The sequence below is a fragment of the Abramis brama genome (assembly GCF_963993115.1).
Source record: "Abramis brama genome assembly, chromosome: 9".
In the NCBI taxonomy this organism is placed as follows: domain Eukaryota; kingdom Metazoa; phylum Chordata; class Actinopteri; order Cypriniformes; family Leuciscidae; genus Abramis; species Abramis brama.
In genome coordinates, this window is record NC_139971.1 from 16,300,675 (window position 1) to 16,313,588 (window position 12,914).

General features: G+C 35.8%; 1 protein-coding gene across 2 annotated transcripts in view; it reads left to right on the top strand.

Moving 5' to 3' along the window:
• Positions 1-12,914, top strand: part of LOC311089316 (rho guanine nucleotide exchange factor 26-like) — a 99,271-nt gene that overhangs the window by 29,384 nt on the left and 56,973 nt on the right. For both annotated transcript variants that reach the window (XR_014607671.1, XM_084123916.1), the window contains exons 5-6: positions 7,319-7,375; positions 8,076-8,236. Coding sequence is in view for 1 of the 2 variants with exons in the window: in XM_084123916.1 (XP_083980042.1) it covers positions 7,319-7,375; positions 8,076-8,236 (218 nt within the window). In the remaining variant the exon portion in view is untranslated. The remainder of the gene's footprint in view (positions 1-7,318; positions 7,376-8,075; positions 8,237-12,914) is intronic.

The window sequence follows — 12,914 nt, forward strand, 5'->3', positions numbered from 1 at the left end:
TTATTTAAAATATCTGATGGATGAACTCACGCAGTTAAGAATAGAATATAGAGTTATGAGTTCAGCTGTTTGATCATACAGATTTGTAAAAGTCTACAGTTTTGCAAAACCGTGAGCTTAGAATTATAAGGTTCTATCTCCGTTTAGGGTAGTTCTGAGATATTGAGCATCAAAGTTTTTACATCTCAGCTTGCAATGGAGAGATGGAACCTTTTTATTTTATTAATAACTACTAACAAAATATTTTTTTACAAAAATAACACCACACAGGCATTAATAAACACCTAATGGATCAGATTATGTCAAAAACTCAATTTCGACCAAAAGTGGAGATAGAACCTTATAATTCTAAGCTCACGAAACACTTTTGCTGCTATTGAGGGGGATACAAGTAAGGTTAGGGACAGCTTTTATGATATGGTTAGGTTTTAGGGTGGGTTAAGGTGTAAGGCAGGGGTGTCAAACTCTAATCAAGGTCTTCAGGATTACTAGAAACTTCCAGGCAGGTGTTTTTGGAGCTGGTTGGAGCTAAACTCTGCAGGACAGTGGCCCTCCAGGAATTGAGTTTGACACCCCTGGTGTAAGGGAAGGGATCCTGCCACTGATCAGTCACCATGGACACTACACTAATCACCACAGCTGTTTGTCTTTAAGTTATCATCTCTGCGTATTTAAGTTCCTGCCTGTTGCTTGTTCATGCTCGATTGTTGTCTGTGCACTAGCACGCTGTCTCGTATATTGGCTCAGGGTTTCCGCGGGGCATTAAAAAGCATTAAAAGTCATTAAATGGATTTTGTGATAATTTAGGCCTTAAATGGCATTAAAAAGCATTAAATTGTAATACTACAGGCATTACATTTTTTATCGTTTTTAAGAAAATTTTATATTATCAATTTATTTGAATACAGCCTTCATAATAATTTTTATTTGCTGTCGCAATTTCAAAATATGTACGTTAGTGTGATAAACACGCGGAACCAGTTTGGTGATTGCCTGAGAGAGTTGGCCGGCCGGAGAGTTGCGGAGGTGACGCGAGTAATTTTGAACATCAGGAACAACAGACCAGAAAACTGGGAAAGTGCAAGGAAGACAAACAATTTAGAACATGGTTGCAGCCCGTTGGTGGTCAAAATAAAGAAGGATTTTGCAGCGTTTGTAAAAAGGTATTTAAGTTGGATAGCTACAATGGGAATCAACACCGTAAAATCTCATATGCAGTCTGACAGCCACAAATCGACGGCAAAAGGCAGACAGCAATTAACTATGTGTAGTAACTTTCTCTCATCAGCTTGACATCCTATTGAAGCTCACTTTGCGTTTTTTTACGCGTTAACGCATGAGCTTATTTTTTGTCCAGTTTAACGCGTTAAAATATTTAACGCAAAACGCAGCATTCGTTAATTTTTGTCATCCTTTGGGTAGCGTTACATTATATGATCCCGCTCTTATTCATGTAAATGCTTTTAAACGCGCTGCCTGTGAATGCCACACACACACAGAGAGAAAGACGCGCGCCAGTATCATGCGTACAGACTGCTTGCCAGAAAACGTTCCTCTTTCATGCTTGAACGAGCAGTTCACACAATTATGCCAAAACGTCTGTTTTGTGAGTATCCTCATAACATAAGAGCAGTCTTAAATTAGTGAAATAAAGTCTTAAGTGAATGCAAAGAGTTGTGAGAGAATGATGCGCGTGTGAGATGTGTTGTGCAGCAAGGGGCTGGTTTTAAAGGGACAGCAGCCAATAAAGCTTTCTGTCAGTAAAGTTAATCACAGAGCAAAGGTACCAGAGAAAATGACTCACTGCTATTGACTAAAGAGCTCTTGTAGCTTTAATAAGGATTAATCTATATATTTAAGCTATAATTTATGATGTGCAGACTGTTTGATAACTTTATTACATTTTTATATAGGCTACTACCAGACAGGAAGGGAAAAGGTATTACATTATTATGGGTTTATGTGAGGATTGTTTGTTGAGTTCACTTAAATTAAAAGTTGTCATTTTTTTTAAAGCCTAATGTTAAAAAAATTGTTATAGCTTTCAATTACAACTGTAATGTTGGATGGTTATAATTAATGTTTAAAATTAGGGGGGAGAAATAAGTTTTATCCAGATATTAATAGCTGTATTAGTATCAGTGAGACTGGCCTTTATGTTGTCTCTACATTATCTACAATGTAGATTAACTGTGAAATTATTACATTATAAAATATATAAACCTAAACAAATTTAAGTGTTTTTAAATGCAGAAAAAATGTGTGATTAATCAAGTTAATTTTTTAATCGATTGACAGCACTAATATATATATATATATATATATATATATATATATATATATATATATATAATATATGTATGTAATTACATACATACATATAAGATGATCCGTGGTTAGTCATGTGTTGTGTATGGCATTAAAAATGAAAATAATGGCATTAAAAAGCATTAAATTTCAATTGAAGATCCCTGCAGAAACCCTGTGGCTGTTTATAGAGTGCCGAAGTTATGACGTCATTTTGTAGGACAACCCGGAAGTTAGCGGCGCATGGGTTCCCTCGATCGAAAAGCAATGCATTTTCCCCATAGACTTTTGGAAAATCGCAAAAAATAAGATCTGTGTTCAACAAAGAGTTGTGACCCTAACACGTTTTGTCTATCAAGATAATCTTTACAAGCTAATCCAAAATTTATACATTTTGAAGCCTAAACAAAGCCGTCAGATATAAAATGCTAACAGTAGGCTATAAACGGACTACAGCACACCAGCACACCATGGTCGCGGATCAACGTCATCATCAAGCTTCCTCAAACTTTATTTAAAAAACACGCTCGCTCATTATGATCTGTATGAACCTATTTTTTACAGTCTATGGTATGAACCTATTTTTACAGTCTATGGTATGAACACTTATCCACTTTTTCATGAGAAATATTGCCCATTCGTTTTTTCCAAAAATTTTAGAAACTAATTTTGTTTATGCGTGCCTCTCTGAGATTTGTTTTTATCTTTTGTTAATGTTTTATTTATTCGTTTATTATTTTGTTAGTTTATATAAACCTTAATATTATTTTCTTTGTGATTAAGATTATTATGCCTGATCATTGTGCCCCAAATAAACTTTAAAAATTATCTTTCACTGTATTATGTTTGATTGTATGTTTGCATACCATTTGCTAATTCGCCAGGAAAAAACGCGCTTTCTCAGAAGCACTAACGTTATGGCCGTATCAATTTCCAGTCCTTTTTCTTAGACGATAGAAAAACCATAGATCGAGGAGAGAACCACTATAAATCTGGACATGAACAGTGCAGCTTAGATTCTGGTTTACTTGCCGTTATTGTAAGGGCCAGCATGAGGGACAAGGTTAATCGAGTCTCGGTAAGTAAAACTAGGGAGAGATAGTTATAATGGTGTTCTATGTATTTAAGATAACGATACAAATAATCTCTGAACAAACATAACACAGTTAAATTCCAAACATTTAATATAATAGTTGTATATAATTATATATGTTGAATTTAAAGAGAATTGTCCAATAGCAAATGCTTATTATAATATATTATAATTAAACCATATATGTTCCCTAAATAAACCACATATACTAATTTTGTTAACATTTTCTATATATTTTTACCTGGTAATCCACAAGCCCCAATGTGAGAGCCAGTGTAGTACATTTTATCTCACATTCACATTACTGTGAGCTGACTGGAGTGTAGTTACAATAGTATACAAGTAGTATACAATAGTTTAACATTTAATTTGTGTGTCAGACAGGCAACTTACAGTGCATTAAGGCTATACATATCAGCGTGTTCTCTGGGAATTGTCCACGTTTATATAGCACATTAAATATAGTTAACATTTACTACTAAAATAACAAAGATTAATATCATTGTTACCTAATGCCTTAACTACCGGTAATGCTGTTTACAAATACAATCATATTATTATAAGTGGGTAAAAGCCAAGTTCACAAATATCAGGGTGCAGGGTCCACCCTTTCTATAATTATATCCAAACAAGTTACAATAAAAGTCAATAAACCAGGTATTATTTTGAATATTTTAATTAAACACATTTCTCAACGTAACGTTAGCCTTTAATAAAACTGCAGCGGATCTAATCTATTAAACAGTGGCAAAGTAAACAAGCTTTTAGATATTTTAAGAGAAAGACAAAAGGTATTTTAGCTGTTGATTTGGTTATGAAAAATGCTTATTCTTGCAACTGCTAGCCTTTTTTACTCCATCTGGCACGAACCCAGAGTCTCCGCTGGGTAATAGGACGGAAAATGGTCAAACGAGATTTCATTCGATGACTTGTGGTTGCATCTCGGGACAAAACAAAAATAACGTTATGTATATTAACTGAAAGGTAAACTTCTAAGACCGTGAAGCTGAAACGCGGGCTCGTGAGAGATTTCATGTTTGTCATGATGACGTCTAAAGTCCCCGCCAAAGGATGTAGTCCCTTTTAGCAACTTGTTAGCAACCACCGTTTTTAAGACACAATAAAGTTTAAAAAAATCACAAGCAGGTTATAACTGGTGTGTTTTATGTCATAGATCAAAACGTGAAAATATTTAGAGGCTTTGTTAACCACAGACCTTATTTCAGGCGATTTAGCAAAAACCCATTCAAAAAACCCATAGACTTTAGGGCGAGGGAACCGGTAGTGCTAAAATGCTAACTCACTTCCGCGTTTTGGCCTACAAAGTGACGTCATAACTTCGGCACTCTATTCTGAGTATTATATTGAGGCCCTGTTTACACGAGAACGCTCGCGGGTGAAAACGTAAAAATATTTTATCAGATGTGCCTTTCGTTTAGACGGCGACGGCGTTTTCGGGGCTTAAAAACGCAAAAAAGTGAAACCACCCTCCAGAGTGGAAATCTTAAAAACGCTCCACCGTCGCGTTTCCGTCTAAATGGTAAAAACGCAAAAGTTTGCTAGACAGTGAAGGCACCGATCAGTGCTTCACATTGCCACCTAGCCGCCTGGAGTGGATACTACATTGAATTTCACACACTTTTGCGTCACCATATGCACGCAGATTTCCCCCCGATAACGCTCGTCTAAACGCAGAATAAAAAGTGATCACTTTTGCGTTTTCTCTTCAGATCGTTTCCGTGTAAACGTAGCCTAAATCTTATGTTGTTGAATCACCGTCTTCATTTTCTGTGGAACTAAGCTTTACAAAATGTAATTACAGAAATGAATTACAGCTGTAATTACATGCAGGTATTTTTAAAATATGAGTACAAAGTAAAAACATGAAAACCTTTGCTTTTAATGAGAAAAAAATAAAAATAGTTCTGTTCTATGTCAATAAATTAAATTCAGTGTACTCTTGAAATAGATTTCTGGATATTGTTACACCTGTCTGTTTTCCCCCTGCTGGCTCCCCCTGCTTCTCTCCCATTCTTCTTATTTGTATATATTTTTCTTTCTTTCTTTTCTTTCCAATATTTATTTTTAGTGCCAGAGATTGTTTATTTAGTAACCACACGCATATGTTTTTTTGGTTTTGCGGTATATGAGCCAGCCGTAATATATATATATATATATATATATATATATATATATATATATATATATATATATATATATATATATATATATATATATATATATTTGTGAGTCTCTAAACTTTTATTATTACAGTAAATATCCTCTAGGTACCCCAAATGATAAGACAGAAGTCAAGTTACATTTAAAAGAAACAGTACTATAATTTTTTGTTACATTCAAAAACACTGTATGCACAAACATACAAATACAAATCATACTGGTAAATGAAAATGCCCTCACTTTTTTATTTTTTTTCAATGTAACTTGACTTCTGTCTTATCATTTGGGGTACCCAGAGGATACTTACTGGAATAATAAAAGTTTACAGACTCACACAAAAAAAAAAGAAAAAAAAAAAAGTTACAGCTGGCTCATATACCGCAACATAAGAGGCAAACAACAAATGCTTTAACAAACTAATTTATTTACAAACCAAGCAAACAATTATTAAACAATCAAAAGAAAAACCAACACCTAGGGAAAAAAAAAAAAGTGGCGTGAGGGGAACTAAAATAGCCTATAGCCGTTTATAATGTTTGTAAACATTTTGCTTTATTAGGCCTACCGTTATTTTACTTTAATGTAATAAAATGCAACTTACACATGGCTTATCTGTTTTTATTTTTTCTCCAAAGCTTCCTTTTGTGTAGCGTAATTAACCATGCATGTTTTAAAAATATATAGAAAAATTACCTTAAACCGATCAAAATTCTTACTGTCGGTTAACGGTTAATTATGAGCATCCCTAGTCCTGATACGTAAAACCGTAGATAGCAAAGATGGTGTACTTTTCACATGACTGTGTGTCACGGTGTGGTGCAGGCAGAAGAAAATGAAAGAGAATCAAAAGTTCCAATGCAAAATTTTACTAACAATATAATTCATACAGGTACAGACAGAATTTCACACACACTTAAGACAGAGATCGGACAATCAACAAGGTAACACACAGGGCTTAAATACATGGGGAAACAGATCAGGGAGATGAGACACAGCTGACAAGACTGAGGTAACAGGTGTGACAGATGAACTAATGAGGGTTACCGTGGGAACAAATGAGTGGCGGGAAAACAGAACAAAGGAAGACATGTGACTAAGGAAAACAAGACTCAGAAACACAACTGTGACAATACTGTATGTTTAACAAATAATAAAAATAGAAAAATAATTGTATGTGCTGGATACATTTTTTGCAGTGTTTTAGCGAGAGTATCAATCTATTTTTTAAAGTATCAATCTATTTTTGCTATTGTTGTTAAAATAACCACATAATCTGCAGCTCTTAATGTGGCACTTTAGCGTCTTTAGAGAGAGAAGCAATGCGCATGTAACTGAAAGGGCTTGAATGAACTAGCATGTTTGGCTCCTGATAAAAATATTAGAGGATATACATTCGAAAACATCATTACCATAAATTACCCTGAGCGCTTGTGGTGTATATATTGCTTTGTTGTTTTGACACGCTGCTTACTTTAAACTGTAGAAACGGCAAATGGTGCTACCAATGCCATTATGTTTTGCGGTCCAGTTGGAACCAAGCCAGTGAACCGGACCACGGCCCGTTCTTTGAGGACCCCTGATGTGAACTCGGGTGTATGAAAACAATCTTTCCTAACTCGTTGAAGATGATGAACCTTACCCCTGATACTTAGTGTAAATGCATTCTGTAAAGTGTCCTTTATTTATAATTCATTTTCATTTGTAAGTGAGATGCTTATCCTCAACTCTCTATTCCAGGTTAAAAAAAGTGGAAAGTGTGAGATGTTAAATCAAGAAGAACGAAAGAGACAAGAGGTAAAGTTCCACATCAGCCTTCCTGACTTTCTCTTTCTCTCTCTTTTGGTTTTGCTCATATCAAAAAGTTTTAAAAGACAGATTATTTCAGTTTAAATACTGCTTCTTCTGTGGAGCCTGTCACTTGCCAATTTGAATGAACTTTTTCTCTCGGTTTTGCATTAAATTACACAAGTCTTATTTTGCTTTAAAGACATTAGGCTGAAAAACGACAATCATAAAGGAACTTGGACTAAAAGAGAAATTACAATACTAATATTGTAATTACTAATACAATAGAAATTACTTATGGACCAGATCAATTATTCTGTAGCAGTAGTGGACCCCAAACACTACTGCTCAAAAGTTTGGGGTCAGTAAAATTTTATTTAATATTTTTAAAGAAAGTAAAACTTTTACTCAGCATCTGTTAAGATATCTGTTAAATTTTTGTTATAAGAAATGTTCACTGAGCATTTCAGCAGAGAAGCTTAAGGCAAGGACAGTACAACAGATCATTGCTCAAACTCTGTGCCTTTTAGTTTTGTCGGATATGTTTATTATTTTAATCAGTTCCTTTCAGCTCTGTGTCAACTTTCACCTGTTCTTATCCTGCGTTTTGTCAGCTAGGAGAGATCCTCATAGATATGAGCATGATATCTGTAGTAATTGAAACTAGACAGGTGAAATTCAAGGTCTAAAAAAGGTTTCTCTCCCTTAGGCCATATTTGAGGTTATCTCATCAGAGCACAGTTACTTACACAGTCTGGAGATCCTCGTTCGCCTCTTCAAGAACTCAAATAAGCTCAGCGAAACCATTAACAAAACAGAACATCACCATCTCTTCTCCAACATTGTTGATGTCTGCGAGGCCAGCAAAAAGTAAGATCTGTCTCTTAGATACATTCAGATAAGTTTGCTGATAGACATCTCTGCTAGCTCTGACAGTTTGTTGATATGGTGCTGATATAGGACTTTGGAGAAGAATAATGAGAGTAAATTTGGTCTATGTGATGAAAATCTTATTTTATGATAATTTATTTCACTATTACAACATATATTTCAATATAGTTATTTTTGTTATTTTATCTTGTCTTTGATATTAAAAACAAGAACAAAGATGCAAATTATAAACAATAGGACAAATACTATATAAGAAAGATAACAAATAAAGATATAGTTGCAAGTGGCAATCATTGGGGTCCAAGCATGATAATACTTTATATTAGGGCTGTCAATCGATTAAAATTTTTAATCGATTAATCGCATGATTGTCGTGAGTTAACTCGTGATTAATCGCATTTAATCGCACATTTTTTTATTTGTTCTAAATATACCTTAAATTAATACTTTTCAAGTTTGTAATACTCTAATCAACGTGGGCATGGATAAATATTGATGCTTTATGCAAATGTATGTTTATTATTGAAACCATAGTCAATATAGAGCATGAAGATGAGACATGTTTCAGAGGTCATAGATGTTTTTTCAAAGAACTTGTTCATGTCTATTAGACACATGTAGAAAGAACAAAGAAATGCCATGTTCCCATTACTTCTCTTTCTTTGCACTGAGCAATTTACTAACAAAAAAATGTTTAGATTTTTGCATGACAGGGCAGCTCTTCTGAAAATGCTAAATGTACATTTAGCATTTATTATTACATTGTAGTTTGTCTCTCTCTGTGCCCATTTTGATGAAGCTAAATTCTCAATAAAACAGTTTTCATTGGTATATTTTACTGTTTCTGTTGTCAAACAACGGAATGAATTTGAAATTGTGACTGAAACGCGACCCAATAAACATAACCAGTTCTCCCTTCCAAGACGTTAATCTGCACAAAAATTCTGATAATCGAGCCGTCGTCTGGTGAAATCAAATACACATAAGCTAAAGACAATATCCGTGTATATTTGTAAAATTAGAGAAGCAACATAATATCTGTTTAACTGAATTAAAGCGCTGCTCCTCCGCGCGAGACGCAGAGAGAGAGAGAGAGAGAGAGAGAGAGAGAGAGAGAGAGAGAGAGAGAGAGAGAGAGAGAGAGAGAGAGAGAGAGAGAGAGAGAGAGAGAGAGAGAGAGAGAGAGAGAGAGAGAGAGAGAGAGAGAGAGAGAGAGAGAGAGAGAGAGAGAGAGAGAGAGAGAGAGAGAGAGAGAGAGAGAGAGAGAGAGAGAGAGAGAGAGAGAGAGAGAGAGAGAGAGCAGTACCGGCGGTACCGGTAGATTCTCAGAAACTAAATAAGGTTTGGGCGCTTTGTTGAAGGAAAAAAAATCGCTAAAGGGGTCTGCAATGTCGCTAAGTTGCCAACACGGTGTATCTCCATTTCTCCAACTAGGGGTTGGGCCACGGGTCAAACAGAAAATATGCGCTGCGTTAATCGCCCGTTAAAAAAATTAGTGCCGTTAATATGATTTTGCGTTAACGCGTTATTAACGCGCTAACTTTGACAGCCCTACTTTATATTTATATTTATTATATTATATACTTATATACTATATTTATAAGCGATTCAAACAAAATCATAAGCTTGCCCTGTCATGCTTTGGCAGATCTGTGTGCTGTTTAACCCTCTGAGGTCTGAGCTGTTTTCTGGGCCCTGGAGGTGTTCTGACATGCTCTGACATTTCTGGTTATTTCTGTTACTTGTGACATTTTCATGGCTAAAGTCTAATTACACTGTATTCAGCACAAACTCTGCTACAATAATATATCAGCAGCATGTATGTAAAAGTTTGTAGTTTTGAGATAATGACATTTATGCATGGTTTGTGAAAATACAAAAAAAAATTCTCACTGAAATAAGGCCATGAAACCCATACTGATTATTTCTTCACAAGACTTTTGAAAATTGTATGACGTAGCCTAGAATATTTGCTCTGAAACTATGTGAAAATCACCCTGACTGCTCATTCAGATAAGACAATATATTGATTTAAAACATTTTACGACGTGTTTTGTGTGAGAAAGCTTTATGCGGAAGGTCATTAATATGTAAGCTTTTCACACCTGAGAAAGACAAAGACCCTCCCCTAACGGCCCTATTAGGAGCTATCAGGCCCTGTCATTCTGAGCAACCTTGCACAATACTGTAAATGAGGAGATTTAAAAAAGAATGGCTTTTAAATTGTTTGGATTTATTTACAACACAACATAGTCCAAAGATACACAACAAATGCCAAAAAAGCACTTATTGAAAACAATGATCCAAAGACAGAGACCTTTGTGCCATTCCTAAAAACATTGTACATACCTTTCATTTCCAAGGTGTTTGATTTTCACTTTACCATGTTCATGTACAGAGACTCATGTGAATGTTGAAGTCAGCAGGACTCATCAGTGGCATCTGAGCCCTGAAAAAAAAAGTGAACATACTGATATCAACAGATTCACAGAATACACACACACACACACACACAAATGTTTCCAACAATATATAATATAATGAACACCAGGTTTGTTGTGCCTTGTAGGCATAAGCTATGCCTATGCGCAGTGCTGGATAAAATAATAATAACAATAACCTATAGCAGTATAAATCTTCCAAAAGATTTCAGTAACAACTAAGCTAGAGAAAAATATATTGATTATCATGTTACTTCAAATGTTTCCATTCGTTATGATGATATGAAATGAGATAATAATAAAAACATGAAGCCGTTTGGTGCGTTTTGCTTTTCAAACGCGATCGCGATCCAAAATATTGTAACACCTCCCTTAAATTAAGATGATACATCTGAGGGGTTCAACAGAATTCGACGTGTACTGAAAATACAACCACTTCATCAAACAAATACTTTTCTATTTTGCTTTATTCCCAAGTGCACAACAGATAAATCAATTTAAACACCAAAGCAGTCTTTGTCCTTGAGCATAAGAGAGAGAGTCAATAAAATGAAACTTATCACGATTGATCAGAGTTCGATGAATAGGACAATGATGGAGATGAGATGACTGAGATCCAAACGATTATTTGAGAGCGATGCAATGTTATAATCCAGTAATCCAAAAGAGTGTGAAATGGAGATAGGCAGCCCTGTAGATCCGTAGCAGCAAACCCACGTTGCTTATGGAAGACCGAGTGGTAAATGGTGACCAATTAAGGATCACACATGCAGCATGGACCAACAAAGGTACCAAACAAACAAATCCAAAGTGTCCTAAAAGTCCTTTCTATATAAAAAACAAATAGTTCACATTAGCCTTTGTAATTTACAGTACATGACATCTCAAACTTTTATTAAACAGTATACTCACGTTTGAGCGTAAACTTAAGGTTCTCAAACAGGACTTATGAGAAGGTAGGTAGCCATGAGTTTAACCAGGGTTTCCCTCTACCAAAACAACTGACTTGCTCGTCTGTGATCGGGCTTATATCCTGTAATCTATTACCTCTAGCGCCCTCAAGTGGCTGCTAGTGGTAACGCACGTCGGCTCATGTCTCATTTTCAAGAAAAAAAACAAAAAAAACATATACAACACCAAGTAACGTTTTATACTGTTACATACCCCTCCCCGTGACCTTAAATTTTCCCATGGTAAAGTTTTAAATTCTGGGTATGGTAAGTATCTATCTGAGTCGGATCAGACAACATAGCCACCTTGTAATTAACAGGTCCTAGCTTTTTTTTCCACTCTTGCTGGGCCCTTCCATTTAGGAGAAATTTTTGCCATAAAGGCATCATCTGCTCGAGAGAGGGGATGAGTTTTTACCCATACTAAATCTCCCTCATCGAAATTCTGAGTCCTTCTTCTTAAGTCATAATACCTTCGTTGTCTAGCTTGAGCCTTCTCAACATTCTCCCTTACTGACTCATACAAACTTTTTTGGCGTTCAAGAGTACTGTACGACAGTTGATCAGGGTCTGGAGGAATCTGTAAAGCTCGCTGCAGAGGACCTTTCAGCTGTCTGCCTAAAGCTATCTCTGCAGGAGAATAATCTGTGCTTTCGTGCCATGCAGTATTTAGAGCAAATCTGAACTCATAAATCCAATGATCCCATGTACGGTGGTTTTGCTCAACATATGTGGCAATCATCGTTTTTAGGTTCCGGTTGACTCTTTCTGTAAGGTTGGACTGAGGATGGTATGCTGTTGTGAGTTTTTGGGTAACATGCCATTGCTTACATACTTGGTCAAGAATGTTGGAGGTGAATTGCGTACCTCTGTCAGACACAATAAAAGCTGGTGTTCCCCATCTCGTGAAAATTTCCTCTCTTAAGACTCGCACAATGGTAGCAGACTTGGCAGCCCTCATGGGAAATACTTCTACCCATTTTGAGAAGTAGTCCACTATAACCAGCAGATATTCGTTCTGTCGGGTGCTTCGGGGAAATGGTCCCATGATGTCCATTCCCAGCATATAACCGGGCTCGACTAGAGGTACACTTTGTAGGCTCCCCGCTGGTTTTAAGTTAGACGGCTTGTATTGCTGACATTTCTGACAATTCCTACAGTGTTGCCATACATCTGTGCGAATTGAGGGCCAATAGGCGAACTCTAAAAGTCTCATTAGTGTCTTAAATTTACCCAAATGTCCACTCAGGGGATTGTCATGTGCAT